This window comes from Mesoplodon bidens (genome assembly GCF_964165515.1).
Source record: "Mesoplodon bidens genome assembly, chromosome: 4".
In the NCBI taxonomy this organism is placed as follows: Eukaryota; Metazoa; Chordata; class Mammalia; order Artiodactyla; family Ziphiidae; genus Mesoplodon; species Mesoplodon bidens.
Window position 1 is genome coordinate 143,981,292 of NC_138160.1, and position 18,366 is coordinate 143,999,657.

An 18,366-nucleotide genomic window follows, 5' to 3' on the forward strand; every position below is an offset into this window, starting at 1 on the left:
GGGGGAATCAGGAGTGAAGGAGAGGAAGGTGAATGCAAGAGAGAAGCAGGAAGGCCCTCACATGCCCTCCAGACCCAAGTGCCCAAAATTGACAAAAGGCTGTGACAGACACAGATGGGCATAGAATTCTACAAGGTAATGCAGCCTGTCCCGGGGCTGGAGAAAGAGGGGCGAAGGCAGTGGCAAGGTAAATTAGTCAGGCATGCCGAAGGCAGTCACATGGGGCTGTCACAAGGGACCGTTTGCAGGCTTTAAAGGTTCGGGTGAGCTTCAGGAGCATTCACCCATTCGTTTACTCATTTTTGTAGCTAACATCTATTAAGCACTTCCCATGTTCCAGGCTCCATCCCTAATGCTGGGGACATCACACCAAACAACCAACCAAAATCTCCCTGTCCTCTTGGAGCTTATGGTAACCAAGCCCACAGGAGATGTTCAAAGCATGCGAGCAGAGTAGTGGGAGAGGTGGTGTCTCCAAGGGTCTTTATAGAAGCAGGAGAAGCCAAAGAGAGAAACTGCATGGTAACACGGGAACAAGTGATCTTTGTTGTGGAGAATCACCACCAGGTCTGAAGGGAGCAGGGCTCAGAAGTGGACAGGGGATTGAAGGAATGTGACCCCCAGTCGCATGCAGCTGGATCCCATCTACACAGAGCAGGTCACCAGAGTCATCAGCCACAGTCCATGGGATGGGAGGAGTGGGGGCACCACTGGACCCCCACTCTGGACATCTCTGGACAGGGCAGCTGGGGGTCTGGCATGGAGGGGTCAAGGCCCAGGTCTGGGCTCTGCCTGGGCTGAGGTAGAGACAGACAGTGGGCTCGCCCATGAGGCTCCTTAGCTGGGCCAGCCTCACTCAGAGAACCTTCCTGGAGGGATATCTCCCTCCTCTGGACATCCTCAGCAGTGTCCACCCCCTTTCCCCATGCTGCCGACTCCCCACCCCTACAGGAGCATGGAATAGGGGTGAAGTGGAGAATGTCCACTTGGGCCCAGCTGACCCTTACAGAGTGAGGTTGATGTTGATTGTCTCTACAGAGAGCAGGTTGTACCAGCAAAGGGTACTGATGGCCAGGGAGAGGAGGATGGCTACACACCTGTGGAGGGGACAAGGCAAATTAGGCCCCGCCCCTCTCTTCCGCGTGGCCCCGCCCCTCAAGCCCCGCCCCCGCAGGGTTGAGACAATCGATGCACAGATGGTTTAAGCACTAGCCCAGACCCATGAAGCTAGATTAGCAGAGCCTGCCACCTTCCCTAATGTTAGTGTTCAATCCTCAGCACCTGGCTCAAATGTTTGTTGAACAAATGAAGGAATCCACATCACTTCCACCTTTAATATTTCATTCCCACATTTCAGGTGGGAAAACTGGGGCTGCCAGTTGGATTCACAGGCCCCACCCACCCACCCCAAGTCCAGCCTCCCAGCCCGGGAATGGGGCACTAACTCACTCCTTCCCGGACCAAAACTCCTTAATTCCTAGGTAGGAGGTGCCGCTTGCCTCATTGCGGGCGGGGCCTGGCACATTAAGAGGCGGGACCAAGGCCTTGCCGCCTTCCTATTGGTGCTCCTCTCTTGGGGGAGGGACCTCTCGAAACTGGTGTTCTTGATTTGCTGTCTACTTGGCGGCCCGTGACCCGGATAGTGCAACATGGCGGCGCCCAGCGGCAGGGTAGGACCGGCCGGGATTCCGCGGCCAGCCGCGTGAGTAGGTAGGTCGCGCGTGGGGAGGCAAGCGCGAACATCTGGGCCCCGGGGCGGCCCGTTCTGTGCTGGCAGTGCGGAAGGGCGGCCCCGGAGGGCCGCGGCTGCAGGGCCAGGGCACCGTGACCTTTCCGGGTACGGGGCGGGGATGTGGCGGAAAAAGCCGCCCTCTCTGTACCCGCCTCCCCACATCCCTAATCTCTAATTTTGCAGATGAGACAGCTGAGGCTCAGAGAGGTTAAAGCCTTCTCCCAAGGTCACGCCGCAAGTCAGCAGCTAGGCTGGAATTCGACCCCGCGTCTGTCCCTTTCTCCGAAGGGACTCAAAATCCTGGCAGCCAGCCTCAGAGCTGCTGTAGGTACACCCTGCCTAGGGATTAAGATTTTTAGAAGTTTTGTAGAAATTTAGCTCTTCCCATTAACTGATACTTGCTGGGTACCCACCATATACCAGGTACTGTCCCAGGTCCTGGAGGCGCAGCAATAAGGGACACAAAAATCCCCGAGCTCCCCGGGAAGCCAGACATTGAACAAATCAGAAGTAAATGAAACATGTGATTTCAGATGCTAATAATTGCTAAAAATGCATTCATCAGGGTGATGGGACTTTAGATTGGGAGTGGGGCGGTGGTCAGGGAAGGCTTCTTATTTGACTGTAGACCTGAATGACCAGAGACAGCTCTGGACTGATGGGGGCGGGGTGGGGCGGCCGAGAAATTTACAGAAGGAGAAGCAAGTTCAAAGGCTCTGAGACTAGAATAAAGTCATTTTGTTTAAGAAACGGTGTAGCTGGAGCTGCCAGTACTAAGAGTTGAGTTTGGAGGGGCGGACCCTGTCTGATTTTATCTTGTGTGATATAACATTAGTGATTTTAGGCAGAGAACACTGAATTTAGTTTACATTTAAAAAGCTCCCTCTGACCACTGGGGGGAGAATTGAGTGGAGGCAGGTAAGGAAAGAAGTGTGAGGCTGGGTAGGTGGAAAGAGATCATGGACTGGAGTGGTGGCCTGCGGATGGAGAGAAATAGATGCATTTGAGGTGGATTTGGAAGCAGTCAACAGCAGTAGCTGATGGATTGGATGGGGGAGTGAGGGACACAGTGGACTCAGAATTCCCAGGTTTGTGGTCTGAATGACTAGGAATGGTGATGTCATTGGCTAGGATGAGGAGGAACAAGTTTCAGCAGGGATATAATTTGGAGCAACATAAGTTTGAGATGGCTGGGGAATACACCAAAGTGGCATTTAGGTATGGAGGCTGGAGCTCAGGGCATAGATCATCATTTCTCAGACTTTAACACACAGAGGAGAAACCTGGACTTTTGTTAAAATGCAGATTCTGATTCAGCAGGTCTGGGTTAGGGCTGAGATTTTGCATTTCTAATAAGCTCACAGATGATAATAACCAGTGCAGCTGGTCCCTGGGACACACTTTGAATAGCAAAGGTTTAGATTAACGTCTTAATCTCAGCTGCATGTTACAGTCATTGGAGTGCTTTAAAATGCTGCTACCTGGGGCTTCCCTGGTGGCGCAGTGGTTGAGAGTCCGCCTGCCGATGCCGGGGACATGGGTTCGTGCCCCAGTCCGGGAAGATCCCACATGCCGCGGAGCAGCTAGGCCCGTGAGCCATGGCCGCTGAGCCTGCGTGTCCGGAGCCTGTGCTCCACAACGGGAGAGGCCACAGCAGTGAGAGGCCTGCGTACCGCAAAAAAAAAAAAAAAAAAAAAAAATGCTGATACCTGGGCCATGCCTCTAGATATTTTGATTCAGTATATCTGGGGTATGGCCTGGACAAGGGGATTTTTAAAGCTCCCTAGATAATTCTAATATGAACAAAGTTTAAGAACCATTAGAGCTGCCTACAGGAAAACAGAGAGGAGAGGAACCTCTCTTGGAAGCTGAATGATGCCTTAGGGTAGCAGACAGATAAATTCAGAATGTGGGACTCTTTGCAGCCTTAGTACTCAAAATGTGGTCTCCAGACTAGCAGCATCAGCAACACTTGGAAGTTTGTTAGAGGTATGGTCTTTGGCTCCACCCCAGACCCACTGAATCAGAATCTGCATTTTAACAAGATCTTTGGTGATTCATCTGCAAATTCAAGTTTGCAAACATTGCAAACTTTAGAGAAGGAAGCAGGTCTTACTGAATGGTTGGGAAATAGACCTGGGTGCTAGGAAGAAAATCAAGAGTGTCAAGGTGGGAGGAGGACCTCACCTATGCCAAATCCTTCTGAGAAATTGAGCAAAATGAGCCAAAGAAATAACCACTGGCTTTGTTAAATGTCGAAGACACAAGGAGTCTTTACAGGAGCGGTGTCAGTGGAGTGGTTGGGGCAGCAGCAAAGTTGGAGAGAGTGAGGAGGGAACACAGCATGTAGACATCTCTTGGGAGAAGCTGTGCTATAAATGGAGCAGAGATGTGGAGCAGAGGCGGAAGAAGATGCTAGAGAAAGTTTAAACGGTGATAAGAGTGATCCAAATACTTCCCAACTCATTTTATGAGGCCAACATTACCCCGAAACTAAACCAAACAGACACGACAAGAAACGAAAACTACAGACCAATATCTCTTATGAACATGGATACAAAAATCCTCAACAAAATGCTAGCAAACCAATTTTAACAACATATAAAAAGAATTATACACCATGACCAAGTGGAATTTGCCCGAGGAATGCAATACGAGTTTAACATTTGAAAATCAGTTAATGTAATATACCATATTAATAGATTAAAGGACAAAAAACACATGATTAGTTTGATAGAAGCAAAAAAAAAGCATTTGACAAAATCTGATGCCCTTTCTTATAAAAATACTCAGCATCTAGCAATGGAAAGGAATTTCCTCAACCTGATAGGTCATCTGTGAAAAACCCACAGCTGACATTGTATTTAATGATGAAAGACTGGATGCTTTCCCCACTAAGATCAGGAACAAGACAAGGATGTGCACCCTGGCCACTTCTATTCAACACTGTACTGGAGGTCCAGCAAGGACACTTGGGCAAAAAAAAGAAATAAAAGGCATCCAGATTAGACAGGAAGAGGTAAAACTAACTCTGTTTGCAGGTGACATGATCTTGTATGTAGAAAATCTCAGGGAATCCAATTTAAAAAAAAAACGATTAGGACTAATGCAAGTTCAGCAGGGTTGCAAGATACAAGATCAACACATAAAAATAAATTGTGTTTCTGTACACTAGCAATGAACAATGTGAAAATGAAATTATACAATAGCTTCATAAAGAATAAGATACTTACAAATAAATTTAACAAAAGAAGTAAAGGACTTCTACACTGAAAACTGTAAAACATCATTGAGAGAAATTAAAGAAGATCTAAATTAATGGAGAGGTATCCCATGTTCATGGATCAGAAGACAATATTATTAAGATACCAATATTTCCCAAACTGTTCTACAGATTCAACACAATCCCTACCAGAATCCCAGCTGGATTTTTTCCAGAAATTGACAGCTGATTCTAAAATTTATATGTAATAGTGAGGGATCCAGAATAGCCAAATAATATTGTAAAAGAAGAACAAAATAGGAGGACTTAACACTTCCCAATTTCAGAACCTACAAGCTACAGTAATCACAACAGTGTGGTATTGGCATAAGGCTCAACATATAGATCAAGAGAATTAAATTGAGAGCCCAAAAGTACACCCTTACATTTATGGTCAATTGATTTTCAACAAGAGTGACAAGGAGAAAAAATAGTCTCTTCAACAAATAGTACTAGGACAACTGGATATCTACATGAAATGAACCCCTTCCTCACACCATTCGCAAAGATTAATTCAGAATGGATCAGAGGGGAATTCCCTGGTGGTCCAGTGGTTAGGACTCTTGAGCTTCCACTGCAGGGGGCACGGATTCCATCCCTGGTGGGGCAACTAAGATCCCCACAAGCCACGAGGTGTGGCCAAAACAAACAAAACTTCTAGAAGAAAACATAGGAGTAAATCTTCATGACCTTGGGTCAGGCAATGGTTTCTTAGATAAAACATCAAAAGCACAGCTACAAAAGTAAAACAGAAATTGGATTTCACTGGAATTAAACATTTGTGCTGCAAACAATAACATCAAGAAAGTGAAAGACAATTCAAAGAATGAAAGTATTTGTAAATCATAAGCTTCTAGTATCCAGAATATATAAATAACTCAATAATAAAAAGATAAATAACCTAATTTTTAAATGGACAAAGGATCTAAATAGACATTTCTCTGAAGAAGATACACAAATGGCCAATAAGCCCATGAAAAGATGCTCATCATCATCAACTTTTAGGGAAATGCAAATCGGAACCACATTGAGATACCACTTCACACCCATTAGGATGTCTGTAATCAAAAAGAAAGACAACAGCAAGTATTGGCAAGAATGCAGAGAAATTGGAACTCATACATTGCTGGTGGGGATGTAAAGTGGTGCAGCCACTTCGGAAAACACTTGGGCAGTTTCTCAAATGATTAAACACAGAGTTACTATATGTCCCAGCAATTTGATTTCTAAGTATATACCCAAGAGAAGTGTAAACATGTGTTCATACAAAAGCTACACAAGTGTTCATAGCAGCAATAGTCATATAGTCAAAAAGTAGGAAGAACTGCAAGTGTTCATCAATTGAATGGGTAAATAAAATATGGTTACATCCATATAATGAAAAATTTTTGGCAATTAAAAGGAATGAAGTCTGATACATATTACAACGTGGATAAACCTTTAAAACATGTTAAGTGAAAGAAGGCAGTCACAAAAGAGCCCATATGGGCTTCCCTGGTGGCGCAGTGGTTGAGAGTCCGCCTGCCGATGCAGGGGACACGGGTTCGTGCCCCTATCCCGGAAGATCCCACATGCCGCGCAGCGGCTGGGCCCGCGAGCCATGGCCGTGGAGCCTGTGTGTCCGGAGCCTGTGCTCCGCAACGGGAGAGGCCACAGCAGTGAGAGGCCCGCGTACAGCAAAAAAAAAAAAAAAAAAAAAAAGAGCCCATATTACATGATTCCATTTATATGAAATTCCCAGAGTAGGCAAATTTATAGACACTAGATTAGGGGTTGCCTAGGGTTGAGGGTGAGGGGAAATAGAGGGACTGCTAATGGGTATAGGTGTTTTTTGGGGGGGGTGACAAAAGTGTTCTAAAATTAGATTTAGTGATGGTTGCACAATTCTGTGAATATACAGTTGACCCTCGAACAATGTAGGGGTTAGGGGTGCCAACCCTCCTCACAGTTAAAAATCCAAATATAACTTTATAGTCCGCCCTTCATATCCACGGTTCCACATCCTTAGATTCAACCAACCACAGGTCACGTAGTACTGTAGTACATATTTACTGAAAAAAAATCAGCGTGTAAGTGGACCCATGCAGTTAAACCAGTGTTGTTCAAGGGTCAACTACTGAAAACACATTGAATTTTGTACTTAGGTTCAACTGTATGGTACACAAATAAAGCTGTTAAACAAAACAGAATGATCTGGTAGAGAGGGGGACGAATGCAGGAGCAAATTCCTCAAGATAGTGAAGGGTTTGGCCCAGAAGAACAGGGACCCTTGATCGTAACAGTCACTGCTGCTCCACCTTGTGCATGAGGAGACCAGTGGAGCTGGTGAGTTAGCCATGAAGTCTGGGATGTGACCTCTGCCCAAGAGAGGGGTCCCATTGCCTTTAGCGGGTGGGGTACCAGGCTGATGCTCTTTCTTCTCTCTTCCTAGGTGGTTGTCCGACCGGCAAAGGCATGAGCTGGGCCCAAGCCATCCTGCTGGCCCGGGGCCTCTCTCGGGGCTGGGGAGGTATCTGCAGCACTGCCCTCACTGGAGGCCCCTTCTCTCAGGTAACTGCCAGTCATGGGGTGCAGAGAGGCAGGCAGGCCTGGGATTTGCTCACAAGCCCTCCCAGTGAAGCCAGCTCCAGGTGGCGGGGGTGGGGGTGGGGGGGTCTGGGCTGGCCTGTCTGCTCTGAGGGCCAGTTGAATGTCTCTTCTCCTTTTAAGAAGTGTTGGTGCCCCCATGAGTGAGGGGCTTGAATTTGAAATCAAGAAGGTCTGAGCTAAGTAGATTTGGGTGGTGACTCTGGGTGACTCCTGTATTCACTTGTAAAGATGTGAATTGAATTTCATTCCTTTACCCTAAGTGACTAGGCTGATCAACGGCCAAATTATAACAAGGATGGTGATGATGGTGACAATATTAATAGCTCCCTCACTGAGCACTTCCTCTGGGCCAGGCCCTGTGCTATGCATTTCATTTGCATTATCTCATTTGTGGTGTCTCCCCTTCTTTGGAGCATTCTAGAGCTTCCTTTCTGCTTTCTGCCCTATGCACATACCACCTGTAGTATTAGTTGCCTACACTTTCACTTTATTTATTTATTTTTAATATACATTTATTTATTTATTTATTTATTTTTGGCTGCATTGGGTCTTCATTGGTGTGCACAGGCTTTCTCTAGTTGCAGCGAGTGGGGGCTACTCTTCATTGCGGTGGCTTCTCTTTGTTGCGGAGCACTGGCTCTAGGTGCGTGGGCTTCAGTAGTTGTGGCATACAGGCTCAGTAGTTGTGGCTCACGGGCTCTAGAGCTCAGGCTCAGTAGTTGTGTCGCACGGGCTTAGTTGCTCTGCAGCATGTGGGATCTTCCCGGACCAGGGCTCGAACCCATGTCCCCTGCATTGGCAGGCGGATTCTTAACCACTGCTCCACCAGGGAAGTTCCACACTTTCACTTTAACTGAATGCCTTTTTTTAAAAAAACATCTCCTTACCTAAGCAGGATATTGGGACGGCTATTGGGTGCAGCAGAACAGAGGGCTCCAATCTCAGCTCTGCTGCTTTGCTGCTGTGTGGCACCAGGCATCTTGTTTCATCTCCCAGGGCCTCAGTTTCCTCATCTCTAAAATGGGTACACGAAGAGGCACTCCTTCAATGGACAGTTGAGAAGAGTAAATGAGCCTCACTCTCAGAAAGTGCTCAACAATGCCTGGAACATAAGAATATTCCATAAGGGACTTCCCTGGTGGTCCAGTGGTTAGGACTCTGCGTTCCCACTGCAGGGGACCCAGGTTCAATCCCTGGTAGGGGAACTGAGATCCCTCAAGCCACACAGCCCAGCCAAAAAAAAAAGAAAAAATATTCTGTAAATGTTAGCTCTTATTAGCCATATATTTGAAAAGATGCCTTATGTATAACCATTCTAATTTAAACAATCAATTTAAATGAAAATAAATCTATTAGGGTACCATCTAGAGCAGGGGTTGGCAAACTTTTTTGTAAAGGGTAAGACAGTAAATGCTTTTGGCTTTGTAGGCCATGTGGTCTCTGTCACAACTACTCAACTCTGCCACTGCAGCACAAACCAGCCCCAGACCAGACATAATGAAGGCATATGGCTGTGTTCCAATAAAACTTTATTGACAAAAGCAGGCAGCTGATTGGATTTGCCCCACAGACTGTAGTTTGCCAACTTCTGTTCTAGAGGGATCTGACCTGCTCCCAGCAGCATGCACTCCCCACTCTGGGGAACAAGATCTCCTTGACCCAAGGGAGGTACAATCATAATAGATGGGGAGAGAGGCCTGAGCAGTAGAGTGGGATGTGGGTATCACCGGGTGGAGGACAGTCAAGCCGAGGCTCCTGCTGACTCCAGAATCTGCATTTTCTTTTTTCAACTCAATTTTTTTTTTTTTTTTGGCCATGCCACGCGGCTTGTGGGATCTTAGTTCCCTGACCATGGATTGAACCTAGGCCCTCAGCATTGAAAGCATGGAGTCCTAACTACTGAATTGCAAGGGAATTCCCTCAACTCAGTTTTTGAAATCTATCTTTTAAATAGGTAATTACAGCAGACAGTATAGTTCAAAATTCAAAAAGTTCTGAGGCTATACTGTGACAAGGGTCTCTCTCTCTCTTGCCTGGCCACTGCTTAGCTCCCTTCTCTAGAGGCAAGATGTTGCCCACTTATTGTACTTCCTTCCAGAGATGTTTTTCACAAAAGCAAAATATATGTATCCATACAGTCGATTCTCATTATTCACAGTAACATTCTAGAAAGTCACTGCATACGCTGAATTAGCGAATACCAAACCATTGCTGCCAGGGGAGATACGGGATAGGGTCCCTGTGAGCCTCAGGTCATAACATTTTCATCAACCAGTTAATCATAACCTTGTTGTATGTGTGTTTCTGTTTAAAGACATTCTTTTGGGCTTCCCTGGTAGCGCAGTGGTTGAGAGTCCGCCTGCCGATGCAGGGGGCACAGGTTTGTGCCCCGGTCCGGGAGGATCCCACCTGCCGCGGAGCGGCTGGGCCCGTCAGCCATGGCCACTGAGCCTGCGCGTCCGGAGCCTGTGCTCTGCAACGGGAGAGGCCACAGCAGTGAGAGGCCCGCGTACCGAAAAAAAAAAAAAAAGACATTCTTTTTTCTTTTTTTTTTTGAAGTACGCAGGCCTCTCACTGCTGTGGCCTCTCCCGTTGCGGAGCACAGGCTCCGGACACACAGGTTCAGTGGCCATGGCTCACGGGCCCAGCCGCTCCGCGGCATGTGGGATCCTCCCGGACCGGGACACAAACCCGTGTCCCCTGCATCGGCAGGCGCACTCCCAACCACTGTGCCGCCAGGGAAGCCCAAGACATTCTATTTAATATAGATTTTTGATTCATTAACATTGAACTCATGGCCAACAGCACTATAACTCATGCCTGAGCTTACCTACCACATGTATCTTCTCTAAGGAACAGCAGGGCTTTCTTGCACGTAGGAACACTAGGCAGGCTTAGGGGTCCTTTTCAACCACAAATCAACAAAAAAGATGCAGAAAACAGGGCTTCCCTGGTGGCGCAGTGGTTGAGAGTCCGCCTGCCGATGCAGGGGACACAGGTTCGTGCCCCGGTCCTGCAAGATCCCACATGTTGCGGAGCAACTAAGCCCGTGCGCCACAACTACTGAGCTTGCATTCTAGAGCCCGTGAGCCACAACTACTGAAGCCCACATGCCTAGAGCCTGTGCTCCGCAACAAGAGAAGCCACCGCAATGAGAAGCCTGCACACCTCAACAAAGAGTAGCACCCGCTCGCCACAACTAGAGAAAGCCCACGCACAGCAACGAAGACCCAACATAGCCAAAAATTTTAAAATAGTAATAAATTCCCACTTGTTGGGAATTCCCTGGCAGTCGAGCGGTTAGGACTCAGTGCTTTCACTGCCGGGAACCCAGGTTCGATCCCTGGTTGGGGAACTAGTTCCCGCAAGACATGCAGCACGGCCAAAAAATAAAATAAAATAATACAATATAAAATAAAAGGACACTTGTTGACAGCATGGGGGCTGATACAAGAAGGCCGAGCATTGCCTTGTTCCATCTCAGCTGGAAATATAGGCGCTGGGCAACTCAACTTTCCACCCCCCTGCACGTGTCTGCAAATGGCCAGAAAGTGCCAAGAGTATTGGCTTTGGGAGTATAAATGAATTTTAGCAAGTAGGCAAATTTGCAAACATGGAATTCGCAAATAATGAGGACCAACTATATATAAGCTGTTGTTTTCTTTTTTTTTTACACACATGGGAAGCTACTGTACACACTGTTTCACACCTTGCTTTTTTTTCATTTAATGATATACCTTGGGGCTCACTCCAGTCACACAAGACTTCCTCAGTGTGCCTTACAGCGGTAGGTGCTCCTTGTCCAGGTTCTTGGCCATTTGCTAAGTTATTTCCTTGCCGATGCACATTTGGGCCATTTCCACTGACGCAGCAGATGCACAAAAGTCATTTGGTGCAGGTGCTTTTAGAACTATCCGATTTAAATACCAGATGCAGGATTGCTGCGTCAGAGGGTGTGTGTTTGTCATCGTGGTGAACATTGCCTCCGTCGGGGCGCTACCATTGCTCTCTCACACTTTGTGATGGTGCCTGATCATGGGTCTGTAACCCGCGCACCACACTGCTTCAGAGGCCCTTAGGGAGGCCTGCTGGCACCTTTCTGAGCAAAGAGCCAGTGCGGCAGTCCCCCCGGGGGCACTGGGAGACCCACATTCCAGCAGTGGTTCTCTATCCGCAGGTGCCGCCCCAGGCCCTGCGGGGCCTCCACTGCAGCACAGCCGCCCACAACCCTGACTCGTCGCTGGTCCCACGCCCACCCGAACCCCCGAGGGGGCCGGTCAAGGCCCTGGCACCCCACGAGGAGCTGTTTAGGCAGGCGCCAGATGGGGTGCGGGACAAGGCGAGCTTCGTGCAGGCGGTGCAGAACTTTACGCAGTACAACGTGCACAAGCGGGGCCACGTCGACTTCATCTACCTGGCCCTGCGCAAGATGCGGGAGTACGGTGTCGAGCGGGACCTGGCTGTCTACAACCTGCTGCTCGACATCTTCCCCAAGGAGGTCTTCCGGCCTCGCAACATCTTCCACAGCATCTTCCTCCACTACCCACGGCAGCAGGAGTGCGGGATCGCTGTCCTGGAGCAGATGGAGAACCACGGTAAGGCCAGCAGGCCAGCTCAGGCGGAGGCGGGGGCCACCTCCCTCTCCAGGGTCTCGGGGCCCTCCATGGCTCCTTGGCTCTGACTCCTCTCCTCTCTGTCTGGCTTCGTCCTCTGCGCACCCACCCCCATCTCTTGCTCATCTCTGTCTCCCATCATCCCTTCCCTCTTCTGCTCCCTCCCTGAGGCTCAGCCTCCATCTGCCTGGCACAGGGGTGATGCCCAACAAGGAGACGGAGTTCCTGCTCATTCAGATATTTGGACGCAAAAGCTACCCCATGCTCAAGTTTGTGCGCATGAAGCTGTGGTTCACCCGCTTCAAGAATATCAACCCCTTCCCCGTGCCCCGGGACCTGCCCAAGGACCCAGTGGACCTGGCCAGTTTGGCCCTGCGGCACATGGAGCCCGACCTCAGTGCCAGGGTCACCGTCTATCAGGTATCCACCCCGTCCACATCCTCGGCCGCCTCTGGGGCAGGGCCCCCTTTAGTAAGCCCAAGTGATTGTGGTGAGACAGGCCGTGATTCGCTGGCAGAGCCTCCGCTAGAGTCCAGGGCCCTTGGCACAGCTTGACCTCTGACCTCGGCCCCTCTCCCCACATTCACTGTATTCCGGGCGTGGCTTTCTGTTCCTTGAGCAGTCTGTGGCAGCTCCCTCCTGAGGCCTTTGTGTTTGCTGTTCCCTCTGCCAGGAACACCCTTCCTCCGGGACTTCACTTCCTTCAGGTCTGAGTTCCACCGACCTTTCGTCAGGACCTCTTTCCTGACCACCCTGGTTGAGCCTGGTTCCCCGTGACTCAGTTTCACCTGTGTCTCCCAAGGCCCAGCATAGGTTCTGGCACAAAGCGGACATTCCACAGCTGCTTGTCAAATGACTAAATGAAATATTCCCCATATCCTGGGGGTCCCACTCATGCCGGGCCACACGGGGGACCAGAAGAGAGCCCCTCACAGCACTTGTCGTCTGGTCCTGGAGGCGGACCCCAGTTAATGGTTTCCCTCAGAACTGCTGGTTTGGAGATGGAGAAGCCCTGGGGGCTGCAGGAGCCCAAAAGGGAGCAGGGAGGGCTTCCTGGAGGAGGTGAGGGTGAGCTGGGCACAGGCAGAACAGAAGAGGTGAGGAGAGCATTCCAGGCAGAGGGAGCAGCATGGGCCAGGGCTCGAGGGTGGCTGGGAGTGGCTGGAGATGCTGAAAGGGCTTCCTTTGGCCGGAGCAGGGAGTTGGGGTGAGAGAGAAGAGGCATGTAGGACACCGGGTTAGTGATGAGAGGGCCACGGGGAGGTTTTAAGAAGAGGAGGGTTAGGGTGCAAGTCAAGTTTCTGGAAGGATTTGCGCTTTTGAAAGCGCCCCTTGGGGGCCGTGTGGATGGTGTTGGATTGGGGGCAAGGCGAAGAGGACAGAGGGGCTAGGAGAGTGGTGATGCGGTGTCCCAGTGAGAGAACATATTGCAGAGGAAGTGCAGTTTTTAACTCATTTCTTTGTTTTTTAAAGTAATGCATTAAAAGGAATTCCCTGGTGGTCCAGTAGTTAGGACTCTGCGCTTTCACTACTGAGGGCCTGGGTTCCATCCCTGGTCAGGGAACTAAGATTCCACAAGTCGGGCGGCACGCCGCCCCCCCCCCACAAAAAAAGTAATGTATTAAAAAGCCAAACAGGGAACTGCATGGGTTCGATCCCTGGTCGGAGAACTAAGATTCTGCAAGCCCATGCGGTGCAGCGGGAAAAAAAAAAAGCCAAACGGTACACAAGAACACACAGTGAAGAGTTCCCCTCTCGTACCCTGACCCTTTAGCCCCCAGGCTACTTCCCCAGAGGTGACCACTTCCATGTCTCCTTCCCAAGAGATTTATGCATTTGCATGCAGATGTATACTTTATTTTTTGCATATATATCCTTTGTATTTAAATATCCCTTTTTTCCCATTTCATTATTAAAAGTGCATACAGAAGGGTTGAAAACATGGTAAAATGATCACCTACACCACCTAGATTTTTTAAAAAACTTTATTGAAGTATAGTTGATTTTAAATGTTGTGTTAGTTTCTGGTGTACAGCAAAGTGATTCAGTTATATATATATATATATATATATATATGTATACATACATATTTTTTCAGATTCTTTTCCATTATACTTTATTACAAGATCTTGAATATAGTTCCCTGTGCTATACAGTAGGACCTTGTTGTTTGACACCACCTAGATTTAGCATGGGAACAATCCAAGTATCCATCAAGAGGGACTTGTCCATGTCCACTGTGGCACCTCAATCAAAGACTGGTGAAAAAAGTGAAAGGGTGAGGCATGCACATGGTGTAGTAAGCCACCTAAAGTGTGAGAAGGGAGGAGAAATAAAAAGGCATATATCTATTTGTTTATTTTCACAAGAATAAATAATGCAGGGAATTCCCTGGCGATCCAGTGGTTAGGACTCAGAGCTCTCACTGACAAGGGCCCGGGTTCAATCCCTGGTCAGGGAACTAAGATCACGCAAGCCAGGCGGCGTGCTCAAAAAATAAAAAAATTTAAAAAATAAGTAATGCAAAGATAAGTCAGATATGGGTAAAAATGGTCATCTCTGGGCAGGCAGAGGAGATGGGGGTAGAGAGAAAAGGAATGGGAGGGAGACATCTATTTAATATGGGTTGGCTTCTAAACTATGGAAATGTTTAGACTATCAAATATATATATAGGGCTTCCCTGGTGGCGCAGTGGTTGAGAGTCCGCCTGCCAATGCAGGGGACACGGGTTCGTGCCCCGGTCTGGGAAGATCCCACATGCTGCGGAGCGGCTGGGCCCGTGAGCCATGGCCGCTGAGTCTGCGCGTCCAGAGCCTGTGCTCCGCAACGGGAGAGGCCACAACAGTGAGAGGCCCGCGTACTGCAAAAAAAAAAAAAAATATATATATATATATATATATACATATATATATATATATATATATAATCAAAAAAGAGGGGAAAGAACCCGCCAAAGTTGAAAACAAACACATGTGGCTAAATATCCAATTGACAACATAACCACTGAGAGAAAAAAATTCTGAGTCACTGTTGTCTGACATCCTTAGTGGCCTGCATTCTGAGAATCCTGAACTTAATCCCCTAGCATTATGGTCAGCTGTAATATCAGAATCATTTATGTATATTGATGGATAAGTCAAATAAGCATGTGTATTACTTGTAATAGGAACCAAGACTTTGACTGTGAGAGAAAAAGATATACAATCGAAATGTTAAAAAAAGAAAAAATCCATAGTGTTAAATTTGAAATGAAAAATCGGTATAAATATATTGTCCAGTAAAAGGGCCCAGGAGCAAAACCTACACTTTTAAAGATGTTTCTCCAATGGCAGCGCATTATACATACACATATTCTGCACCTCGCCTTTTGCTGTTCTCACTTAATAACATGGCTGGGAGCCCCTTTTTTTTTTAATTAAGTATTTTTGGATTTTTTTTTTGATGTGGACCATTTTTAAAGTCTTTATTGAATTTCTTACAGTATCGCTTCTGTTTTATGTTTTGGTTTTTTGGCCGCAAGGCATGTGGGATTTTAGTTCCCCGACCAGGGATCGAACCCATACCCCCTGCATTGGAAGGCGAAGTCTGAACCACTGGACCGCCAGGGAAGTCCCAAAGGAGTCCATTCCTTTTAACCTGAAAGGGTGGAGGATATGTGTGCCAGCAGTTGTCCACTCACAGGTATTTCAGTCAGAGTATGCACATTTTTTTCAAAAATGAATTTCATTTAGTTTTGGTTTTTGTTTTTTAGCCACGCTGCTTGGCTTGCAGGATCTTGGTTCCCCAGCCAGGGATTGAATCTGGGCCACCACAGTGAAAGTGTCGAGTCCTAACCACTGGACCACCAGGGAATTCCCTCATTTAGTTGTTTTGGTTTTTTTTTAAGACTTTTTTTTTTGATGTGTACCATTATTTTTTTTAATCTTTATTAAATTTGTTACAATATTGCTTCTGTTTTATGTTTTGATTCTTTGGCCGCAAGGCATGTGGGATCTTAGCTCCCCAACCAGGTATCGACTCACACCCCCTGCACTGGAAGGCAAAGTCTTAACCACTGGACCACCAAGGAAGTCCCTCATTTAGTTTTTAAAATCACATTTCAGAGTGTAAAATTAGAAAGCTACAAAAGGCTATTCTTTCCCTCCCTGCCGTCCACAGAGGCAAGCACTGTGACTTGCTTCTTGTGTCTCCTTCCTGGCATATTCTGTTTGCATGAAATTCTTTTCCTTTTTTAAATTTCACATGCACTGAGCACTTAGCACGTGCCAGGCATCGTTCTCGGCATTTTAGAACCATCTCAACTAAGTGCTGTTATTGCCCCCATTTTGAATTCGGGAAACTGAGGCACACGGTGACTTAGCCAAGGTCATGTGGACAGTGGCAGAGCCAGGATTTTAATGCAGGTGGGCCAGCTCCAGGGTTCCCTCCATGTGAGTATATCCAGGGTCAGTGGCTCTTACCCAATTAGATAGAAGCAAGAAGGTGGTGGGCTCGAGTGATTGTGGGAGGCCCAGTAGACAGACCCAAGAGGGGCCCTGAATTCACTGGAATCCCCATTTCTCTCTCCCGGGCTCCTCCGTAGGGGCTGTGGGGCCGCAAGCTTCCACCCCAACTTTCTTTGCAGGTGCCTTTGTCCAAAGACTCCACAGATGCCACGGATCCCACGGAGCCCCACATCATAGGTAAGGTCCTGCGAAGGGAGGGAGGGAGCGAGCGCCGGGTTCTTAGCAGTCCTGCTGGGTGGCCTCCCTGGGCCTCTGGGCACAGCCCCTCAGCCAGGACGCCCCGGGAATGTGTGTCTCCACACCAGGAATCCAGAGTCCTGATCAGCAGGCCGCCCTGGCCCACCACAACCCAGCCCGCCCGATCTTCGTTGAGGGTCCCTTCTCCCTGTGGCTTCGAGACAAATGCGTCTATTACCACATCCTCAGAGCTGACTTGCTGCCCCCCGAGGAGAGGGTGAGGACCCAAAGCGGGAGTCGGGGGTGGTAAGAGTGAGTTGGCTCAAAGGTGGGGAGGGGGGTGGGGGGATGGGAGGGCAGGGGCCAGGGGAGAGGCGGCAGGTGGCTGCAACATCCTGGGCCTCTGACTCTGCCTGCACCTCCCCTCCCCCCCGCCCCCGGGTTAGGAAGTGGAGGAGGTTCCAGAGGAGTGGAACCTCTACTACCCCATGCAGCTAGACCTGGCCTACGGGAGGAGCAGCTGGGATGACTACGAGTTTAACATCAATGAAGGTAAAAACTGGGATGGGTAGGATTCTGAACACTGCACGGGATGGGGTGCCACCTCTGGAGTCGAGGGATGGGGCCCAGGCCGAGACCTACTCCAGTTACACACACACACACACACACACACCACCCCCCCACCACCTCCCCCCACGAAAGCACAAAACTCACCGCTCAGGGGCTCCAGACCTGTCAGCCCTCAGTCATTTCCTTCTTCAAACATTTATGGAGCACCTCTGTGCTGGCTACTGGGCATGACCAGGACAGGCCCAGTCCCTTCCTTCAGGCCAGCGGTGGATCACACAAGTTACATCTTGGGGTCCCAGGGGAGGAGCACACAACTCAGCCTCAGGTGGGAGTCAGGAGGATTTCCTGGTGGAAACTTGAGCCAGGAGGTGTCACCTAGGTGAAGCGTGGGACAGGCAGGCTAGGCAGAGCATGTGCAAAGGCTTGGACACACACAAAAGGCAAAAGGGAGCTTAAAGCCCCCATCCTTGGCTTGGAAGGGGTGTGGGCTTGAGGGGGCTGCCCCAGTCCCTACTGCACAAACTGAGGGCCTGTCTCTCCCGACAGTGGAGGAAGGCCCTGTCTTCGCCATATGCATGGCAGGTGCCCATGACCAGGCCACGCTGGCCAAGTGGATCCAGGGCCTGCAGGAGACCAACCCAGCCCTGGCCCGCATCCCGGTGGTCTTCCGCTTGTCAGGGTCCTCCGGGGAGCTCCTGGCATCCTCAGGGCTGGAGGAGCCACCCCTGACCCCACCCGAGGGCCAGGAAGAAGAGGAAAACAATCACCAGCGACAGCAGCAGAGCCAGAGCTGAGCCTGAGCAGTCACAGGAGCACAGGCTGTGGACTGGTGTGAAAGCATGAGATGACCTTTTAGTGTACAGCAAATAAAAGTTTTCCGGCTTGGGGCTGCCTTGCCTCCTCTCTGGCAGTGTAGC

General features: G+C 48.9%; 1 protein-coding gene across 2 annotated transcripts; it reads left to right on the forward strand.

The window, feature by feature from the left end:
• Positions 1-1,631: 1,631 nt before the first annotated feature.
• On the forward strand, positions 1,632-18,334 carry ECSIT (ECSIT signaling integrator). Of its 2 annotated transcripts, none has more exons than XM_081233330.1 (8): positions 1,632-1,710; positions 7,426-7,544; positions 11,761-12,178; positions 12,393-12,616; positions 16,780-16,879; positions 17,008-17,156; positions 17,326-17,431; positions 17,996-18,334. In XM_081233330.1, exons 2-8 carry the CDS (start codon positions 7,449-7,451, stop codon positions 18,241-18,243), a joined length of 1,341 nt encoding a protein of 446 aa, XP_081089456.1. In that variant the 5' UTR covers positions 1,632-1,710; positions 7,426-7,448; the 3' UTR covers positions 18,244-18,334. The 2 variants fall into 2 exon arrangements, with proteins under 2 accessions (XP_081089456.1, XP_081089457.1); XM_081233331.1 differs by having other exon boundaries at positions 16,822-16,879.
• The last annotated feature ends 32 nt before the right edge of the window (positions 18,335-18,366 follow it).

Excerpts from the sequence above, each read along its gene's own strand:
- ECSIT (XM_081233330.1), top strand. The coding sequence starts at position 7,449 with ATGAGCTGGGCCCAAGCCATCCTGCTGGCCCGGGGCCTCTCTCGGGGC. Across the intron at positions 12,617-16,779 it reads CCAGGGTCACCGTCTATCAG|GGGCTGTGGGGCCGCAAGCT; the intron begins GTATCCACCCCG and ends GCTCCTCCGTAG. Across the intron at positions 17,157-17,325 it reads TGCTGCCCCCCGAGGAGAGG|GAAGTGGAGGAGGTTCCAGA; the intron begins GTGAGGACCCAA and ends CCCCCGGGTTAG.